Below are 23,427 nucleotides of genomic sequence, written 5' to 3'. Positions count from 1 at the left end.
ACAAAAAACTTCTAAGTGATTCACTTTTTTCATGTGATTTCCTTCATCAATAAAGCATTTTTTATTTATTTATAATTTTAGATATTTTTTATAGTTTTTTTTTAGTTTAAAAAAAAATTGAGGCTTACGCTTTACGCCTCACCTCAGATTTTGGTGGAGCGCCTCGCTACGCCTCAAAGCTTTTCACAACACTGGTAGCTAGCATTCAAATTTGACAAGGCCATAGGGAAATGACACAAAGAAATTGTAATATATGTCAAATAAATACATGTGAAGGATGTGAATATGTGGAACTTTGTTTTTAAAGAAAAATAACACTTTATTTCCAATAGACAACACTACTCAGAGAATTAACTCTGGGATCCATAATTGTTATGAGGTCTACACTCACAGTCAATCTCAAGCAAAAGCAAGATATCCTAATGTCATTGCATTAAGAAAATTAGAAGCATAGAGAGAGCTAACCTCCAAGGCATGTGCAAATTCGCTTTCAATCTCAGCAATACGATTTTGTGCCTCAATACTTACTCTTTCCACCTCATCTTCAAATACCTTCTGCTGCCTCTCATGTTCTGCAATTATTTTGTCCAATTGTATCTCCAGCCTTCTGCACATACTCTTGTAATCAAATTCTTCCTTTAGCTTCAACATGTTCTCTACTTTCATTGCCTACAACAACACATAATATTCAGAAAAATATGAAACACATAAGATGTTCATCTCACCAAAATGTGTCATTCAACAAATAACTGCATAGGAAATTTATGTTAACAATGGTAGAGACACAACGGAGAAAAAAAATCAACCATTTTAACATGTAGAAGTTAATGTTTGGGAAATAGAGTAATCGCCTTCAAGAACTAGGTGAAGGCCTGGAATTTGACATCTATAGAACCATGACTGCCATTAGAAGTATGACCACCATATTCCAACATTGAGGAAATTGCATTTCAAGATCAGCATTTTCTAGGGACACCAATTTTCAGACCCCAACATCATCAAAAGCTCATCTACTAAGGATAACCATGAGGCATCAAGCCGATGCACATCACAACAAACATATGGAGAAGCAAATGACAAAGGAACACAAACATAAGTGCAAGCGACTTTACACACAAAACAACAAAGCAAAGTTGCCAGTCAATGAAGGGGGAGCGGAAAGCGATTTGCGAAGGGGGGAGCGGGAAGCGACACTTTTAAAATTTTAGAAATCGGGAAGCGCAGGATGACTTAGAAGCAAACTGGGAATCCTCTCAAAAAAGAGAAGGAAGCAAACCGGAAGCGAAGAGGAAATGAAGGCAGAAGCACCCTAGGAGTCAAGTGGGAAGCAAATAGGAATCAATTTTTTCTGATATTGGGCAAAAAAAATTGTTAAAGGCTGCAAGCCCGCCAAAAAAAGAAAACCTACTTCCTGATGTTGGGAAGCAAGTGAGAAGCGAGCAGGAAGCGAGCGGAAAGTGAGCGGGATGCAAAATGGAAAGTTTGGTTCCCCATAATGGGAAGTGTGCTTTCCATTAAAAAGGGTCGCTTCCTTGCGCGTTTCGGAAGCGACGCATTTCGGGGAAGCGTGCTTTCCCGAGTCCTATAGTGTTTTTGGTAACCCTGCAACAAAGTAACAAGCCATTATCAAGTTTGCTAACCATAACCTGCTTAGCATTGAACTCTTACAAATAACAACATGATTATACCTGAATGTGTTTACAAAACAAGAAGAATCAGTTTCTTAAAGGGGCAGATGAATCTTCTTAAGATAAAAAACGTGTACAAGCATTTCTCAATTTGATTTCAAGTAATAAAGCCTTCTAACAGAAAATCTAGGTGAATAACCAAAATAACTGCAGCCTTAAAACTATCCCCCAAAAAAATTGACATGTCATTTTACCAAAAAGTATAATGGCCCTCCTCATGATTGGATATATGCCTACTGTTAAAATATGTATATATATGTATATATTCATAATATAATTAATATATATATAATTTTGTTGTAATAAGTAATGCCCATAAAGGGCATTTTAGTTTTTTTTACTTTTGTATATGGGTCTGTCCTATAGGGACAGTTTTGTATTTATTTTTGTTTTTTATACTTTTTGTAATTCCCTTGGTTTTGAGGGACTCTTTTAGCTAGTCAATAGAGCTATCGGAACAGTCCAACAGCTCTATTTCTAGTTGTTGGACTGTTCCAACAACTCTATTGAGACTACCGCTTGTGTATGAATAGGGGTAAAAAACCCCATTTGTTTTTAATGCTTTTCCTAAGCATTCTACTCAATAAATATGATATGTTTTATGTTCTTGTGTTACTGTTTTGACTCTTTGAAGTCTTGTATGTGCACTTTGTGCTTGTGTAGTGCCTTGGTGCTTTTGTTTTTGTTCTTTATTGGATTTGTAATAGCACTTGTGCACTCTATATTTATTTTTCTCCATATTTCATTACATGGTATCAAAGCCAAGAAATTTTTCTTTGTATTTTGTCTTTTTGGGACTTGGGATTCTTTGGTTTGAGTTCGTGCTTCGTGAGGAAATTGTGATTGATGTATGGCTTGGATTCAAGGGAGATATTGACCCGGTATGTATCTTAAATATTTATTTTTACTTGAGTTGTCTATCTCATGCATTATGCATTAGAAAACACTCATTTTGCTTATCTTTGAAAATTTATTTGTTATTTGTGTTAAACTAAAATCTTTAAATGCTTTTCAAATTTATTTTTGGATTTAGTTTTTTTAAATGGTTCATAATATTTATTTGGTCTTGTGAAATGATATTTATATGTGTATTCTTTATGAGAACTAGTTTGAATCTTAGGTTTTTGAACTTTCTTTATTTAATATGTATGTATATGATCTAGTATTCTTGAGCATGTGGTTTTGGCACTTATATGCTTTATTCGAGCTCTTCATGGTTATAAATGTCAAAACATGTTCTTATGTATGACTTCATATTTACTCTGTTTTTTGTTATATTGTACTTTGTTTTATTTTTTAATATTGTTAAATATTTTAAAATGATTTGAAAAATTTATTTTTAAATGCCTTTTTATGTCATTCACAAGTATGATTTTATTAGATTTTGCTTAACTTGTGTTTGAATTTCTTTCTTTTCTCTTTGATGTATTCTTATGTGAAACATAGAATATTTTATGTAGTATTAAAGATTTTATGTGGTTAAGGTCTTAGTGATCATGGATATCTTATTATCTTGAAATTTTAATAAATATTTTTTCATATTGATATATGATCCTTGTGCACTTGTGATTGTCTTACATTCACATTGATGAATGAGTTTGTTTATTTGTGCATAAGGAATTGAGCATGATTTCTTCATACAAAACTTGTTCTTTTATGGGAATTATGCACTCATCCTTGTGGAATTTATGTTAAACTCCTCTATGAGGTTTATGAATGCTTTTTAAGTGTGCTTTTTAAAAATTATTAAAAATATTTATATTATTGTGTGTTCTCTTGTTGGCCCTTGTAATTGTGCCCATTTGGGAGGTAGTTTTATTGCACTTGAATTGTTTGTGCCTTGTAGTTGTGATATTTCTTAGACTCATGGCTCCTTAATGAACATTATCTTATATGTTCTTTACATCATATTACCTCACACGAGTTTTAAGTATTATGCTTTTTGCATACTTGGAATTAATAAAATTTATATATTTTTTAGAACATTTCCTGTGTTTGCCCTTTGTGGGTTTTGAAAGTGTACCCTTTGTGGTTAACTTTTGTCCTTGTCTATTTTGTATCTATTGATGGACATTCTTGTTACAGACTTTTATTGGTGGACATTTTATCTTGTCATATGATTGCATTTGTTGCATGATTTTACTAAACTTATTTGAGGAGTTCATCACTCTTCTTTCGATACATCCATAATTATTTGTTTGGCCTTATTGAGGTGAGTTGTATGCACTTTTGTGTTGTTAAACCAGAGGTAGTTGTTGAGTTGAGTTATATGTGCATCATTGTCTTCCTGTCAGTATAGATTGCCAATATTTTTTGTTCTAACTGACAGTTGATTGACCTCTGGTTCTATGAATGTGTTGTATCGCTCAATTATTTTTTTGTGCACCTCTGTGTTGTGGAACCAGACTTAGTTGTTGAGGTGAGTTATATGTGCACCTCTGTCTTCTTGTCAGTATAAATTGATAATATTTTTTGCTTTGATTGACCTCTAGTCCTATGAGTGTGTTGTATCACTCAATTTTTTTTTGTGCACCTCGATGTTGTGGAACCAGAGTTAGTTGTTGATGAGTTATATCACTCAATTGTTTATTTGGCCTTTATTGTTTATTGGGTGTTTATATCGATTTTTGTTAGTGATGGCTCTATTGTAATTTGCTTGTTGTGACCATTTTTTTGTCCTTATGGATTAAATCTCATATTATTGCAAAATTTATTGCTTTGATTTGAATATTGTTTTTAAATCTTCTTGCTTATTGACATCAGTTTGTCTTCATTATAATATATATTTCCATCTTACTTTCTCCGCTCTTCCCTCTTATTTGAGTGATTTTTTTTTATAAGAGAATTTTGTTTATCAGTTTTACAACCATGGTTGTAGTGAGTTATGTACACGCGTTGTAACTGATGTTATTGTTTGCAGTTTTACAATCATTTGTGAGGTGGAGGATGTGCACCTCTTGTGGTTGTAGCTCATTTGTATTGTCAGATAGCCAATATTGCTGGTGCATGGTCATTGGTATGGCTATTGCTGACATTTGTGTTTAATCTATTGTCCTATGCGTTGATACACTTGAATTTTGAGGTTTTGGGGTTAGAGGTCAAAGAGGTAGTTGATTGTGGTGAGCAAATTGGGGTTGAGATTTTCAAATATCATTCATTTTGTTATAATTTGTTGAATGTGAGATTTTTAAAATCTTTTCATGAACCTTCTAATCTTTTTCGTTGCCCATTTTTCTTATATAAAAAATGTATTTAATATTTATATCTTATTTGAAATACTCAAGCCTTTAGGACTTTATTGCTGAATTGTTTATATCTTATTGATATTTTATGTCTAATATATGTTCATAATTTATGTTTTCTTGAAAAATATATTGCTCTTATGGTTATGGTTGTCTAATTGTGAAATTCTTAAAAATTGATTTTAAAGTATATTCCTCGTGTTTATCCTTAATGGCTATTGTACCTTGCTTGAATTGTTACTAATGTTTCTAAAATCTTAAAATTATTGCTTAAGGTGTATATCTGGTTCATTTTTAAAATTGTTTAAGTTTATACTTTATAGTATCTCTATGTTTTGTTGAGGAACTTAACCACCCTCATTTCATATATATGAATTAATCATAGTTATTCTTGTTCAAAAAAAAAGTATATATATATATATATATATATTGTTTTGAATCCAAATACATGTATATTATATCTATTTTTTAAACTGTTGGGTTAAAATGCTTTTTGTTTAAAAACTATTTGGTAAGAATATCTTTCTTCGTGTAGTTGAAACCTTTGTTTTGTTCTCTCTGCAAGTTCTTAAAAATGCTATGGGTTGAGAAAGAAATTATATCTTTGATGCATCATGAAGATGAAGATAGCCAATGCAGGCATTTGGAGAAGATTTTCATTTAAGACTTGGAACCTTCCCTTTATTTTCTTTTTGTATTTTCAAACTTTTGGTGTTTACAGTGTAAGTTTGAGGGGGTGCTAAAATATGTATATATATTCGTAATATAATGAATATATATATATATATATAATTTTTGTTGTAATGAGTAGAAACCATCAAGGGCATTTTAGTCTTTTTGTTTTTATATATAGGTATGTCTTATAGGGATAATTTTGTATTTAATTTTGTTTTTTATATTTTTCGTAATTGCCTTAGTTTTGAGGGACTCTTTTAGTCAGGTACTTTTTGAACTAGTCAACATAGAGTTGACTAGTCAATAGAGATGTTAGAACAATCCAAAAGCTCTATTGAGACTACCACTTATGTATAAATAGGGGTAAAAAAAACTCATTTGTTTCTAATGTTTTTCCTAAGCATTCTACATAATAAAGATGATATTTTTTATGTTCTCGTGTTATTGTTTTGACTCTTTGAAGTCTTGTATGTGCACTTTGTGCTTTTGTAGGGCCTTAGAGATTTTGTTTTTGTTCTTTATTGGACTTGTAATAGTGCTTGTGCACTTTGTATTTGTTTTTCCGCATATTTTATTACACCTACTGCAGCTAGAAAAAATCACAAAACTTTACAGGATAATCAAAAAAGGCACCTAAGAATATTAGACAGTATTTTGAGGAATGAATGGTATTCCAACTTAGAACCAACATGGCCAGCCAAATCAGGCACTTATAATCTTTCCTGGAACTGTTCCTCCTATCTTCATTATAAGTAATATGACAGAATTACTCATATTTTAAACTTATTGAAGTCCCTTTAAATCAGTGTGGTTGATGAGGGATGCATTAGTTGGCCTTCACAAAACTTCCTGCTAATGACTGGGTCTACTCCTAGAAAAACATGCCACACCTGCTACGTATGTTCAAACTTTGAACAGAAGCTATTCATCTTCATTTACAAAAGCAATTCCAAATGCACAACCTTCTCGCAGTATTTGAAGAAGCAAATATGTCACAGTTTTTATAAGCTTCAACATAGGGGAAAATCTAGTCATCCAAATATAGCATAAAAATATCGCCTAGTTACCTGATACACCTATCCAAGTGCCTGCTTGCAGCTTATGCAACTATGCATGTTAACAAAATGGCAGATGCCTATGAAGTATGAAGAAAATGGCCACTTCAGTGCGGTGAGTAAGCAGTGATCCTTACGATGAAAGCTAGACACAGGCTACCTAATCGCAGTTCAGACACCAATGTTAGTTTCCGAAAGATCTTAGGACTACTATGCAAACAAAACTCTAGGCCAAAATACCATCAAACAAGAATAGATGCTCTGCTGAAAGTTTTGAAAAATTTAAGACTGCACCAATTTAGACATCATCTTTCCAGACGCTTATCTAAATTCTCTGCAAAACAATTACCTTGGAATTCCTACAAGCTTATTTAAATTGAATAATATTTGTCCATTAAGACCCATGGTCTTATAATATATCAGCCTCCAAAAAATCAATTAAAAAAGAACCACAAGATGCTTAGAGAGCAGGAAAATGTCAGAAATTGATTCAAAACAACCACAAGATGCTTAGAAAGCACTAAGCTGTCAGGAATTGTTAATCAACAAAAGCTTAACTTTAAGAAGTGGAATATATACTAGCCAACAGTAAGTAGAATGCAGTTAAACTAACATTATGTCTGAGCAGATTGCAGAAATTGCATAGTGACAGAATAAAAGAAACTTACTCTTTGGCCAAACATGATAGTACTTGCAGTCTCTCCTCGATGTCGTGGTGACGGACCTATAGTTATAACCAAGGAAGTTCTTGCAGTACCTGAACCATTTCAACAAATTGCTGAGTAACAAAAGATCAGAAGGATCAATTTGCAGACAGGATTGATCCTAAACAAGACTGACATGATTGTGTCATGAAACTTGTAAACAATGATATTTTTTCATTGAAAAGCACAAATTACAGTAAAAAATTTTGTTGTATAGTTTTCAAAGGCTTCTTTGAAGTGAGTAATCAACTGGTATATAAATGAAAACTCTCAATCCATGAAATTACATAATAGCAGGATGTTTTATACTAAATACAAATTACATCATAGCAGGATGTTTTAACCAAGCATGTAACTCAATGTAATGATTCTGTAACTGTGAACTCAAACAGTCTAATTTGCTGCAAGTAAATGAAGATTCGGAAGCCAAAGATATCCAACCTCCAAAGGAATCACGAAGAAGCCTTGTTAATTTTGAATCTCGGACAGGAACATGGGGACTATTCTCTGCAAGTGCATTAATGCACTTTCCCAAGGCACTCAAGGAAAGATTAATTGACTTTGCCTCTTCCAGGTTATGTCCCTCGCTCCCTGTCAAGAACATTGAACAGTCTTTACCACCACCCTTAGGAACAAACCAATTAGGAAACATGTAATCAAGTAGGACTGCAGGAAGACTCGGTTGAAGGAAGGCATAGCTCTTCCAGGACCTGATATATTTACTAACAATGCCTGCAAAAGAAACACCAACACAAACTGGGCCAGCTTCCCAGGCCTTAAGACAGCAATCATAGAAGGTGGTCCAACACAGCCAACGAAACATTACGGAGGTAAGATAACCAAAAGATTGGACAAAATAAGCACATTTACATCCTTAGTCACAATATAAGCTGAAATTTATCCAATGTCGGGAAAGTTTTAGTAGCAAGTAGTTTGGTTATCTTACCACTTACCAGTATATGTTGGCAAAGGAAATTGAAGAGCTTAATATTAGCATTGCAAGAGTGAGAATTACACCATATTTCACATGCTTCACCACTTCAATAGTAAGCAAAACAAGAGAAAAGTACATAATGAAAGAGCTCAGTAGAAATAAAAAGAAGTTAGAGAAGTGATTTAGCCAAATCACATAGAATATGGATAGGAGGTCTTTTAGCTTGCCTGCAGTGTCATGGCTGCTAATGTCAATGATGAATCAGAGCCTAAATCTAATCTGGGAGAACACACTAAATCAGAAAAATGTGAAAATCTAAGCAAACTTTGTAGTTCTGCCAAACAAACAAAAACTGTAGAAGCAACAGCAAATATCCTGACTTCATAAGTAGGCAAACATTTTAAAAAATCACAGCTGCAACAGAAAAATTTGTGAAAATGTCTTCATAAGAGACAATGTGCACAAAGGCACTAAATCTTCAATAATGTGATAAGTGCACAAAGGCACAAAAAGAGAACTTGAAACAAGTGTGCACAAAGGCACAACACATAAATGAGAGCACAAATGCTCAAAGGCATAAAAAATAAAAAGAAACTTTATTGAAGTGAATAGGAGCTTTGCTAGAAAGCTTAAAGGATATAAAGGGGGTTTACCCCTATATATAATCCACAAGGAGAAAATGACTTTGGAGCCCCTCCAACGGTTAGAAATCTAACCGTTGGAGGGGTCCCAACGTCTATTTGTGGGGCCCCTCAAGAATGAAAAAGAAGAAAAAGAAAAAGAAAAGAAAAAATAAATTACAAACATATTAAAAAAGATGAATATGTGTAAAAGAGAGTGAAAATACAAAATTACCCTTATCGGGTATTACAAAAAGAATATATATAGATAGATTTTAACCCCCCCCCCCGCTCAAGCTTACGGTGCGATAACCGAAAGTTTGTCAAGGAAAAAATGGAATCACAGTGAACACAAGGCCTTAGTGAAAAAATCAGCTAGTTGATATTTTGATGTCACGTAAGGCAGATCAATGGCATTTTTTAGATATTCCTCTCTAACATAGTGGTAGTCCATCTCGATATGCTTCGTGCGCTCATGAAAAGTGTGATTCTTTGCAATATATATGGCACTTTTGTTGTCGCAGCATAATTTTGTATGCCTTTAAACACTAACCCCCATATCTTTCAGTAGCTGCCAAATCCAAACAATTTTCATGGTGGTGGTTGTCATGGCTCGATACTCTACCTTCGCAGAAAATAACGACAATTTCTGTTGTTTCTTGCATCTCTATGAAACCAAAGATTCTCCTAAAAAGACACAAACACCGGTAGTGGAATGACGGTTATTTGGGTCACCTCCCCAATCAGAGTCAGTATAAGCAATTAAATTTAACTCAGAAGATGAAGATAAAAATACTCTCTTATTTATGAATCCCTTCACATATCTGATGATCTGAAGCGCAGCACTCAGGAGATATCTGACCCGATAATACTAAGATACATTAATGAACCAACAAGTTGCATGTAAGGAGTAGGATTTGTTAGGGGAATCCCATCATCAATCTTCATTTTTGTTCCTACTACTTCAGGAGTATCACAAGTTTTGTCATCTGAAATGTCTGACCTGTCAATGATCTCACAAGCAAGTTTAGTTTGATACAAAAAATACCCCATGTGATAATAGACAACTTCAATGCCCAAGAAATATGTCAGAAAACTCTAGTCTGACATTTCAATTTTTTTGGTTAGAGTAGATTTGATACTTTCGATCCCTATTGCATCATCATATGTGATTAACATATCATCAACATATAATAACAGACTTACAATACCTGTATCAGGATTATTGACAAATAGAGCATTGACAGTGTAGCATGAAACAAAACCATTTTCTATCATTACACTGGTAAATCCATCATACCAAGCCTTGGGAGCTTGCTTCAAACCATAGAGAGCTTTTTGCAGACGAAGAACCTTACCTTTAGGTACATTCATACCCAGAGGAGCATCCATATAAATTTCTTCATGTAAATCTCCGTTTAAGAAAGCATTTTTAATGTCCATTTGATATATATTCTATTTTTTAATAGATGCAATTGTAATTAGATACCTAACAGTAACCATACGTGCAACCAGGGCAAATGTTTCATCGTAGTCAATACCATACTCTTGACTATACCCCTTGACAACAAGACGGGCCTTATATCTTTAAAGAGACCTGTCACTCTTGATTTTAACTTTGAAAACCCACCTACATCCTATAGTTTTATTTCCTTTAGGCAATTCTTGGAATTCTCAAGTTTTGGTTTTCCTAAGGGCTCTAAGTTCATTATTCATTGCCTCCCTCCGCTCTATCATTTTATTGGCTTCTTAAAAATTTTTACGTTCTATGTAAGAATGAATAGCACTAAGGCATGCTCGATATTTAGGCGAGAAGGATTCACAGAAAATAAATCTAGAAGGATTTTTCCTAATTCTTTCGGTTCTATGAGAGTTATTTAATGAGGAAGATTCACTAGATTCACTATACTTTTCAATTGCACTTTTAAAGTTATTTTTGTCTCTATGTGTATAAGTAATGGGATCATTAGATGTTCTTTCCTCTATAGGTGGATCAATAGATTGATAAGAAGGATGGTTGTTTTCAACTATATTTTTTTTTCACTAAAATCATCAAGTTCATCATCGCTAGAGATATCATCATCTCTAAATAGTAACTCAAACAAGAAACAATAATCCATATTCTCTTTATGGGATTCATCTTTCTCAAAAGCACTCACATTTTCTAAGAAAGTCACATTCCTAGAGACATATAGTTTGTCGTTCTTAACACCATAGCATCTAAATCCTTTTTGAGTTTCGAAATATCCAAGAAATGCACAAGGAATGGCTTTTGGTGAAAGTTTGTCATTTTTGTCGGTAAGGATAAAACATTTACATCTAAAAATTCTTAACCTATTGTAATCGGGTTCATTTTGGTATAGAATTTCAAAAGGTTAAGTTTTGTTTAGATTTTTTGAAGGAAGACGATTTATAAGATAAACAGATGTAAGAGTCGCCTCGGCCCAAAATCTTTTAGGAATGTTTTGAGAAATGAGTAAGGTTCTAGTTGTTTGAATAATATGCCTATATTTTCTTTCGGCTAAACCATTTTGTTGCGGTGTTTTTTGACAAGATCTTTGATGAACTATTCTATGGTTGTCAAGATAATTTTTAAAATCACTTGAAAGATACTCTCTTCCGGAATTGGTTCTAAAGATTTTTAAATTACCATTAAATTGATTTTTAATCATCATATGATATGTCTTAAACGTTGCAAAAACTTCATGCTTATGTTTAAAGAAGTATATTCAACAAAATCTTGAATAATCATCAACAAAAATAACATAGTAAGCAAATCCACCCTTAGATATCACGAGTGCACAAGTTCAAAGGGTTTGTTTGTAAACATAAATCTTTGTTCAAAAGGCAAGCTTCTCATTTTTCCAAGAATGCAATCATTACAAGTGAAATTACTTTTACAGAGATTCTTAACAAAATGCAAATAAGAAAGCTTGACGACATTAGGATGTCCAAGTCTTTTATGCCAAACATTTATATCTTTATGTTGGGCAATATTACAAAAAGAATGTTTTGGAATTTGTAGAAAGTCCATATAGTAGAGATCTCCTTTTTTAGAGTCTTCCCCAATCAACTTCTCAGACCGACAATCCTATACCCAACATTTATTTGATGAGAACTTAACATCACATCCATGGTCCGAGAGTTGAGAAACCGAAAGCAAGTTTAAATTTAATTTCGCTATAAATCTAACTTTTGGAATAAAAAAATCTTGTTTTTCAAAATTTCAAATTCCTTTGATTTCAAGAGAAGCACCATTAGCGGTTGAAACAAACGATGAAAAACTTTTTTTGAATATTCGGAAAGTGCACAAAAAATTGGAGTCATATGGAAAGAGGCACCCGAATCTAAGAGCCAAGAGATCTTACCGAGAAGAGAAGACATAACGGCACTGGAGATAGATCCTTTGAGTAAGGGTTGAAGAGTATCCATTATTTGACTTAAGGACAATGCCCCGTTATTAGAAGTAGATGGATTCTCTTCTCTTTGTGGTTGAAATGTAGTAGACAGAGCTACTTTCTTCTTCCACTTAGGACAAACTGGCTTAATGTGTCCTGGTTCTTTACAAAAGTGACAAATGATTTTTCCATACTCCCTCCCTTGATTTCATCTTTTACTTTATCCTCCTCTTTGATTTTGATATTTGAAGTGAGGAGGCTTATATGACTTTAAATTGCTTCCGGGTCTAGAGACGACATAAGTGATAAACTGGTTCAAAATCGTGAAAGGGAATGGAGAGGGAGGGAGGAGAGAACTCGAGTTCTGCTTTGGAAACGGCAACAACTATTTTTCTTAATGCTGCACTAATCTTTTCATTAACCTTAATAGGGTTACAAACAATTTGCATGTACAAAAATTCCCTTTACAAGAAACACATATTACATATATGTATGAGAAGCTATATCGGATATGGATCTCTATTGGATCCATATTCTAATACCCTCCCTCAAGTTGGGAATGGGAGTAAACCATATGCAACTTGTTCTTCAGATACCAAAAACGGTTACTCATGAGACCTTTTGTGAACGCATCAACGACTTGATCTTCTGATGACACATAAATTGGTTCAATCTCTTTGTCTGCTATCTTTTGTCTGATGAAGTGTTGGTCGATCTCAATATGCTTAATTCGACTGTGATGAACAGGATTGATCGCAATTCGTATGGAACTTCTATTATTACACATAAGAGTTGAACCTGAGACATTCTCTCCCATTTCTGTAAGTAAGTCTAATTCAGGTCACTTCAGTTGTGGCAGCTGCCATAGATCTATACTCTGCCTCGGTGCTAGATCTTGCTACAGCCTTCTGTTTTCTGTTGCTCCATGAGACAAGATTTTTTCTAATAAAAACACAGTAACCTGAAACAGATCTCCTTTCATCTGGGTCCCCTGCCCAGTCTGCATCTGTATATGCCAATATATCATGTTTTGGTGTCCCCCATGAAGACTGAACATATGTGAGTCCATTATCCACCGTGCCTTTTAGATAGTGAAGAATATGTTTGATGGCATCCATGTGACCAATTTTCGGTTCATGCATGAAATGAGATACTTGGTTTACAAAATAGACGATGTCTGGTCTGGTAAAAGTGAGGTACTGTAATATGCCCACCATACTGCGGTATTTTCTTGCATCATGGCACAACTCTCCATCACAAATGTTGAGCTTTTGATTGACAACACTGGGTGTAGGCAGAGGTTGGCAATCTGCCATTCCTGCTTTGGCTAAAAGATCAAGAGTGTATTTGTGTTGGGTTAATGACATTTTTTCATCCTGCCTGTCCACCTCTACACCAAGGAAATATCTCAGTTCCCCAAAGTCTTTTATCTTAAACCGCATACTTAGAAGCACCTTAATTCGTTGAATGTGGTCTGGTGCATTGTCAGTGATCACAATATCATCAACATATATAAGTAAAAAAAACATAATGTCATCATCCTTATATATGAATAGAGAATGATCTAGTTGAGAATGAATGAAACCGTGGTTCTGAATTTCTAAGGAGAAACTTTCAAACCATGATATGGAGGCTTGCTTTAAGCCATACAATGCTCTAGTTAATTTGCATACATATTCCTTTGGATCTCCCTCTGCATAACCTTGAGGTTGCTCCATGTAGACTTCTTCCTTTAAATCCCCATGCAGGAATGCATTTTTAACATCAAGCTGACTAAAGGTCCACCCATGTTCAATTGCCAAGCCAAGAATGATACGAATAGTTTTCATTTTCACCACTGGGCTAAAAGTGTTAAAATATGGTATGCGTATGGATCTGGATCCAGATCCATACGCACGTTATGTTTTATCTTTTAACACATGCTCAATGCCATTTCATTAATGGCATGTCTGTAATTTTTTCAGCATTTGTATTTTTCCCTATTTATAATGTTTAGGGCTGGGAGGTTGGATTAACGTGCGCAGCCCCCAACCATTGTGAATCTCCCTCTTCTCTCTCTCTCTCTTCTTAGTTCTTGCAGTGAAGGCTGAGCCCACAGAGAATCTCATATGGTATCAGAGCTCGGTTGCGGAACCCTACCAGTCAGTTGTTCAGCGAATCCTGGTAACTTCTGAACAAACTGTTTTGATACAATTTTTTTTTTCTGATTTCTGATTTCCTCGCCCATTCCTCCTTCGATTCTTCCTCCTTCACGGTAACTTCTGCACTTCTGCAAACTGTTTTGATACAGTTTTTTTTTCTGATTTCTGGTAACTTCTGCAAACTGTTTTGATACAGTTCTTTTTCTGATTTCTGGTAACGTCTGCAGCAACATTAACGACTGCAATTTTTCCCTCTTTAACTGCAGTTTCCCCTACGTCTGCAGTTTTCACGTCAACGACTGCAGTTTTCCCTCTTTAACTGCAGTTTTCCCTCTTAGATTGTAGTCTCCTTTTGATTGCAATCAAATCTACTGCAGTTATTTGGTATTTCTTTGATTTATTTCCTCTTTGATTACAGTTTATTTCCTCTTTGATTACAGAAGTTCCCTTTTCTATTACTGTTTAATGATTTCTGTGCAACGCCTATAGGCAGGTTATCACAGTCTATATTCTCGACCCGAAAAAAAAAAGGGTCTATTAATATCACGGGTGCATTCCTTATTAAAGTTCTATTGATTGGTTAAGTGATCTTCATTTTTCTTCTCTTTCTCTTCATTCATCTTGTTCGTTTATTCGTTGTCCCATTGATATGGATTACTCTTCGTCATCTACCTTGTCCTCCGGTCCCTCTGCAAATTTCTTGAGTCAGCATGTTACAGAAAAACTTACTCACTCTAATTTTTTGACCTGGAAGAGACAAATACTTCCTTTTAGACGGAGTCAGGATCTCGATGAACATCTGGATGGTTTGGTTCCTATACCCCCACGGTTTATTTTGCAGGAAACCACCAATGAGAAGGGTGACACAATTACTATTTCTTTTAAGAATCCAGAGTATACAGTCTGGAGGAAGCGAGATCAGTCTTTGGTTGCTTATATTACGTCAACACTGTCTCAAGAAGTATTGGTTACTCTTTCAGATGATTGCACTGCGACGGATCTGTAGAGTAAGTTGTCTCAGACATACTTTCAGATATCAGAAGCTCGAGTTATGTACTTAAAAAATGAGTTTCAAAGTTTGAAGAAAGGTTTCATGCCAGTCATGGAATACATAGGCCGCTTGAAGAGTATTACTGACCAATTGGCGGTTATTGGAAGTGCTATTTCAGATAAAGTTCAACAACTCCTCAATGGATTGGGCCCTGATTTTGACATGTTTACCACAGCTCTGTCATGCCTTCCTCACTTGCCTGCTTTTGACGATCTTCAAGCGAAACTTCTCCAGCATGAGATGATTATGAAACAAAGAGCAGAAGGAAATGAATCAGTTCGTTCTCATTCAGTTTTGGCCATGGACACTTCTGTCGGTTTTGGACGAGGAAATGGAGGGCATCAAGGAGGCAGAGGCCGTGGACGTTTTGGGCAGGGAGGTCGTGGTATCTTGCCTACACCTAATATTTTTGGTGTTTTTAATACAGGGAATCAGAGGAGAGTGCCCACTTGTTTCTTATGTAACAAAAGAGGACATGTGAAAGCTGATTGTTGGTTTAATCTACAAAATAGAGGAAAGGTAAACAAAATTGAAAATAAGTCTGCTACTACTGTGGACACGAAAGCGCCATCTACAGATATGCAACAACTTTTGTTATCAGCACTGTCACAGATGACGATCAAGCAAAATGAACAAGGCAAGTGGTATGTTGATTCTGGCGCTGCCACGCATGTTACGGGTAATGTCAATAAATTATCTCACTTATTGCCTTATTCTGAAAAAGGTAGTATAGTTACGGGAGATGGAACTTGTCACTCCATTAGTCATACTGGCAGTGCACATATCCCTATGTCAGAGTCCTCACTTGTCTAATGTTCTCCTTGCTCCTAATATTAAAAAGAACATTGTTTCTGTAGCTAAACTTGTTGACGATATGAATTCTTCCGTCGAATTTACTCCCTCTTCTGTTTATGTTAAGGATCTACGAACGAAAGAGACGTTCGCTAAGGAAGAGCGACAAGGAAACATGTACGTCTTCAAGGAGATTCCCTCAATGTCTTCACCTTCAGCCCCAGTCCTCCAGTTGAAGTCGTCCAAGCATTCTTCAGTGTCTTCGCCTTCAGAGTCTTTGCATTTCCCTTCGTTGGAAGTTTTAATTCATCTCATTGTAATAAGCCAGACATTTGGCACAGTCGTTTGGGTCATTGTAGTCGGGGCTTCGTTGAAAATCTTGTATCTGATGGTCTTCTTCCAGAGTCTAGTTTATGTTCATTTTTAAATAATAATAAATGCTCCTCATGCGAACTTTGCAAAAGTCATGTTCTTTCGTTTCATATTATTAATAAAAGGGCTTTAAAGCCATTTGAGATTATTTGTTCCGATGTTTGGGGGCCCGCACCTATTCCTTCTCTTTCCGGTAGTCGTTACTATGTTATCTTTATTGATTCTTATTCCCGTTATACTTGGATATATTTCTTGAAACATAAGCATGAAGTTTTTCAAGTATTTCGGGAATTCCATTCGATGGTCAAAACAAAGTTTTCCTGTGATATTGTGCACTTACAATGTGATGGTGGGGGCGAGTATTCATCAAACGAGTTTATTGCCTTTCTTCGGGATAAAGGAATAAGTCGACAGGTTTCTTGCCCTCATACACCTCAACAAAATGGAGTTGCGGAAAGGAAACACAGGCATATTGTCGAGAGTGCGATGAGCATGTTACATGATAACAATGTGCCCGTTAGTCTCTGGACAGAAGTTTTTCATACATTTGTTCATGTCATAAATCATCTTCCTATGACACTTCTTGATCAGCACTCTCGATATTATACTTTATTTGGGCAACATCTGAGTTGCGTGTTTTTGGTTGTGTATGTTATGTACATATTGATTCATCTCTGCGAAATAAGTTTCAGGACAAGGCCGTTAAGTGCAGATTCGTTGGGTATGCGGATGAATACAAAGGCTATCGATGCTATGATCCTACTACAAAACGTATTAGGACCTCTAGGAATGTTGTTTTTGATGAACAAAATTTTCAGGTAAATGACTCTGAAGCGTTGCCATCTCGAGAAGTAGAGGTATATGATCCATGGATGAACGAGATCTTTTTGCTAATACAGAAGAAACTTGTCAGGCGAATTGTACTTCCTTTGGCTTGAGCCGGGGGTTGGATGACTCACAGATGCGTGTTGAACCAACCCCAGTAGAACGCTTCTCTGGACAGATATACACTAGACGGGACAAAAATATAAAGCAGAGGAATGTGGAAAGCATCGCTAATGATCCGACTCAAAGGCCGTCACACATTAGGCATCCTATTCAACGATGGGTGAGTTATGAGACCTTTTCTCTTGATTTCCAGTTGTTTATGTCTCAGCTCACAAAACAGGATGAACCCACTTGCTTTAATCAAGCTCTTCAATCTCGTCATTGGACTGAAGCTATGAATGAAGAAATAGAAGCACTTCATGAGTGCCAGACTTGGGAAATAGTACCTCGACCAGAAGGAAAGAATGTAGTTGGCTCAAAATGGGTTTATAAAACAAAGTATAAGCCTGAAGGAAGTATCGACAGATATAAAGCACGACTTGTTTTTCGGGGATTCACACAACAATATGGTGAAGATTACGATGAGACTTTTAATCCAGTAGTCAAAATGGGTACAATTCGTGTCATCATATCCCTAGCAGTCGACCGAGGATGGAGGCTTAGCCAGATGAATGTTAAAAATGCATTCTTGCATGGAACCTTAAAGGAAGAAGTGTATATGGAGCAACCTCCTGGTTATGCCGAAAAGGATCCTACTGCCTGGGTGTGCAAGCTAAGGAAATCTCTGTATGGGTTGAAACAGGCGTCCCATTCTTGGTTTGAAAGTTTCTCTATGCAAATTCAAAGCTATGGTTTTAGAAGATGCTCTCTGGACCACTCACTCTTTATTTACCAAAAGACAGGCATCGTTATACTTCTTATATATGTTGATGACATTGTGATCATTGGGAGCTCAGATAATCATGTGCAAGACGTGAAGCAGTTTTTAATGAAAACTTTCAAGATGAAAGATTTAGGGGAGTTGAGGTACTTCCTTGGTGTGGAAGTTGACAGGCAACAAGATACATTGACACTCATGCAACAAAAATACACTTTTGATCTTCTAGAAAGAGTCGGGATGACGAATTGCAAACCAGTCAGCACTCCGAGTGTATTACATCAAAGGCTGAGCTCTGAAGATGGCCATCTCCGTGTCAACCCAACAGCGTATAGAAGCCTTGTGGGGATGCTGCAGTGCTTGACTTTTACCAGACCTGATATAGTTTATGTTGTCAATCAGGTATCCCAGTTTATGCATGTTCCAACGGAAGGTCATATGGAAGCTGTGAAGCGCATTTTACGATATTTAAAAGGAACTATAGGAGATGGTCTAGTTTATCGCAAGAACGATAACCTGCATAGAGGGCATGAACTCATCAATTATACAGACGCAGATTGGGCAGGGGATCCAGATAAAAGACGATCTGTCTCTGGATATTGTGTATATATTGGACACAATTTAATGTCCTGGAGTAGTAGAAAACAAAAGGCAGTGGCACGGTCAAGTACAGAGGCTGAATACAGGTCGATGGCTGCAGGCACGGCAGACAATACATGGATTAGACACTTATTGAGTGATCTTGGAGAGACAATTATTCGATCATTTCTTATATGTGACAATCAAAGCGCAATAAATATTGCATGTAATCCTATTCAGCATAGCAGAACGAAGCACATTGAGATTAATCAACATTTTATACGGCAGAAAGTCGAGATGAAGGAGATAGAACTACGTCATGTTCGAACAGAAGATCAAGTAGCAGACTTGTTTACCAAGGGGTTAACAGGACAACAATTTTGGTATTTGAAGAGCAAGTTGTACATGCTCCAAGACCACGTACAACTTGAGGGAGGGTGTTAAAATATGGTATGTGTATGGATCTGGATCCAGATCCATACGCACGTTATGTTTTATCTTTTAACACATGCTCAATGCCATTTCATTAATGGCATGTCTGTAATTTTTTCAGCATTTGTATTTTTCCATATTTATAATGTTTAGGGCTGGGAGGTTGGATTAACGTGTGCCGGCCCCAGCCATTGTGAATCTCCCTCTTCTCTCTCTCTCTTTTCTTAGTTCTTGCAGTGAAGGCTGAGCCCACAGAGAATCTCATAAAAAGTCTCCTCATAATCTTGTTTGTATTCTTGAGTAAAACCTTTGGCAACAAGACGAGCTTTATAACGTTCAATGCTACCATCCAGCTTATACTTAATCTTATAAACCCATTTTGAGCCAACAACATTTTTATCTGGAGGACGTCCAACTATCTCCCATGTTTGGCACTCATGGAGTGCCTCGATTTCCTCATTCATTGCTTCAATCCATTTCTTAGAGTGGATGGCTTGACAAAAAACAAGTGGTTCTTCGTGTTTCTCAATCTTGGATAAAAAAATCTGAAAATCCATTGAAAAATTATCATAACTCACTCATTTTTCAATGGGATGCCTTATCCTGCCTGATCTTCTTAATGCCTCTCTGTCATTAGAAAATGCCATGTGTTCTCCAGTAGGCATATCTGTTCGCTCCTTGGGTCTCCTGGTATAGACATTTCCTTTGTATCTCAAACATTCTATCTTCAATGCCTCATCAAAAATTGTCTCATCATTGGTGGTTTCAGGAGTCAAGGTGGTATAAACCCCAGTCTGTGAAATAAGTTCAGCACTGAGCCATGGATCATACCAATTATCATTGGTGTCAATATGTTCATGACTGCGATCTGCTTTATTTCCCAGAAAACTATTTTCATCAAAAATAACATTTCTGGAAATTCTGATCTTTCTACTTGCAGGATCATAGCACCTGTAACCCTTGTGTTCATCTACATAACCTACAAACTGGCATATAGAGGCTTTGTCCTGAAATTTAGTTCTCATGGATCTATCAATGTGGACATAACATATGCATCCAAAAACTCGTAACTCATCATAATCACCAAAGAGAACATAATAGGGAGACTGATTTTCAAGAATAGGCATAGGAAGACGATTTATCACATGAGTGGCAGTATGAAAAGCTTCTGTCCAAAGACTAATAGGCACATTAGAACCATGAATCATGTTCATTGCACTTTCCACAATGTGTCTGTGCTTACGTTCAGCAATGCCATTTTGTTGTGGAGTGTACGGGCAAGAAACTCTACGATGTATCCTATTATCTTGGAGAAAGTCAAAAATTCTTTGGAGGAATACTCACCACCTCCGTCGCATTGGATAATCTGGATGTTTTGAGAGAATTGGGTTTTAACGTAGGCATGAAAGTGACGAAAGATGAGAAAAAACTCTGATTTGTGTTTCATAAAGAATATCCAGGTAAAGCGAGAAAATCTGTCAATAAAGAATACATAATATTTACTTCCAGAAGAATAAGTATTGGGGGTTGGGCCCCAAACATCAGAACATATCATCTCAAAAGGCATGGAGGCTTTTTTATTTATTTGATGAAAAGAAAGTACATGACTTTTGCAGACCTGACAACTGGAACACATTTTATTCTTCAACAAAGGAGAAACAGACTCTGGAAGAAATCCATTGGACACTAGTTTTTCAATAAAGACTTGACTACAATGACGAAAACGGGAATGCCAAAGTTCTGGCTTATTACATTGGGATATACTTAGAATACTTCTAGAGGTGTAATCGGACTTGGGAGGCTTCAGAACACTTGAGGCAGGATCTTCATTGAAGATATACATGTTTCCACGTCGCTCTCCTTTAGCGAACATCTTCTTCGTTTGAAGGTCCTTGACAAAAACAGAAGTAGGAGTGAATTCAACAGAAAAATTGGTAGAATCAACAAGCTTATAAACAGAGACAATATTTTTCTTTATATTTGGTGCATGAACAACATTGGATAGAGGGATGGATGAAGATTCAGACAAAGGGATGAGAATGTTGCCTACGTTTGAAATGGGGTGGTGAGTCCCATCTCCAGTTACAATATTAGACTTACCAAAATAGGGGATCAAAATAGAGAACTTACCTGCATTGCCAGTGACATGAGTTGTTGCCCCTGAGTCTACATACCATATTCCATCATCATTCTGTTTCAAGTTCAGGTTAGCCATAGCAGACAAGAGAAGATCCTTAGCATCATCACTGACCCGAAAGGTACCCGCCGATCCTGATGTAGCAACATTTCTATTATTTTGTATTCTATTGCGATTTTGAGCATTTTGAGGATTGAACCAGCAATTGGCCTTGATGTGGCCACGTTTGTTGCACTGGTAGCACGTGGGAACATTCCTTGACTGGCTAGGAATGACATTTGGTGTATTGAAAGAATCTGAATAGGGCTTCAAGATGAAAGAATCTGAATAGGGCTTCAAGATAGTGCGCCTTCAAGCTTTGGAGAATAGCCTTCAATCTGAAAATACAAAATAAAGAGAAGAGAGGAGAGGGGGGAGAAGAGGAGGATGCCAAATGGAAAGTAGGGCACGTTAAAGTATCGTGACCCTCTCTTAATAAGATATATATAGGATCTAACACTACTGAACAAAATACATGAAAAATATACAGGATTACAAGTATGCCACCGCCCAAGCATGGGGAAAGCATACGCTCGGATATGGATCCAATATCGGATCCATATCCGATACAAATACAATTCTAACATCCCCCCTCAAGTTGTGCATGAGTTTTCATCATGCCCAACTTGTTCTTCAAATGCCAAAACTGTGATCCAGTGAGTCCTTTGGTGAAAAGATCAGCAACTTGTTCAGAAGTATGTATATATGCAGGGGAGATTTCCTCATCTTCTATTTACTGACGAATGAAATGTTGATCAATCTCAATGTGCTTGGTACGACTGTGAAGTATGGGATTGAATGAAATTTTAATGGCACTTTGATTGTCAACCAGCATGGAAGATTGAGCAATAGGAAGAGATAATTCCCCAAGGAGGTGACGAAGCCAAGTAGCATCGGCAGTGCCAGCAGCCATGGCCCTATATTCAGCTTCTGTGCTAGATTTTGCAATGGCGCGTTGTCTGCGACTACTCCAACAGACAAGATTAGAATTGAGAAAGACATAATAGCCAGAAACAGATCGGCGTTCATCAAGATCGCTTCCCCAATCAGCATCAGTGTAAGTAGAGATAATATGACCATCCACAGTAGGAGACATGCGTTTATAAGTAAGTCCATCGCCAATAGTCCCCTTGAGATAACGTAAGATACGCTTGACAGCTTCCATATGAGTGTCTGTGGGAGCATGCATAAACTGGGAAACTTGATTGACAGCATATACAATGTCGGGCCGAGTGAATGTCAAATATTGAAGTTTCCCAACAATACTGCAGTAAAGGGTTGGAACAGGATATGCAGGACTGCCATCTGAAACGTTCAACTTTGCATGCAAAACGCTGGGCGTGTTAATGGGCTTACAATCAGACATACCAGAGGATGTGAGAATATCAAGGGCATACTTGTGTTGAGAAAGAGTGAGGGAATCCTCAGTCCTGTCTAATTCAACACCCAAAAAATATCTGAGGTCCCCGAGATCTTTCATTTTGAAGTGTTGTTCTAACACTTCTTTGATTTGGACGATATGAGAGGAAGTATTTCCCGTGAGAACAATGTCATCCACATATATCAATAACCAAGTAGTGATCCCTCCTTTGTGATAGATAAAAAGAGAATGATCAAGAGCACTCTTCTGAAAACCAGCTTCTTGAATGTGAAGGGAGAACCTTTCAAACCATGAACGAGAAGCCTGTTTTAACCCATATAATGACTTGTGCAACTTGCATACCCATAGATTAGAATCATTAGTAGCATATCCTGGTGGCTGTTCCATGTAGACGTCCTCTTTGAGGAAACCATGAAGAAAAGCATTTTTGACATCAAGTTGATGTAATGACCATCCAAAAGTAACAGCAAGAGAGAGAATAA

At 36.3% G+C, this 23,427-nt stretch overlaps 1 protein-coding gene across 4 annotated transcripts in view; it reads right to left on the bottom strand.

Annotated features, from left to right (window-relative positions):
- LOC149840215 (kinesin-like protein KIN-UB) overlaps positions 1–23,427 on the bottom strand; it is a 149,591-nt gene that overhangs the window by 26,291 nt on the left and 99,873 nt on the right. For all 4 annotated transcript variants that reach the window (XM_090003072.1, XM_090003073.1, XM_090003074.1 and 1 more), the window contains exons 7-9: positions 7,806–7,955; positions 7,329–7,417; positions 466–669 (exon numbers count right to left, since the gene is read on the bottom strand). In XM_090003072.1, coding sequence (XP_089859198.1) covers positions 466–669; positions 7,329–7,417; positions 7,806–7,955 — 443 coding nt within the window. The remainder of the gene's footprint in view (positions 1–465; positions 670–7,328; positions 7,418–7,805; positions 7,956–23,427) is intronic.

Source organism: Nuphar pumila, chromosome 4 (genome assembly GCF_984573655.1).
Source record: "Nuphar pumila chromosome 4, dmNupPumi1.hap1.1, whole genome shotgun sequence".
NCBI classification, from domain to species: Eukaryota; Viridiplantae; Streptophyta; class Magnoliopsida; order Nymphaeales; family Nymphaeaceae; genus Nuphar; species Nuphar pumila.
Note: the sequence above shows the minus strand (reverse complement) of the source record. Positions and strands in the feature narration are given on the sequence as shown.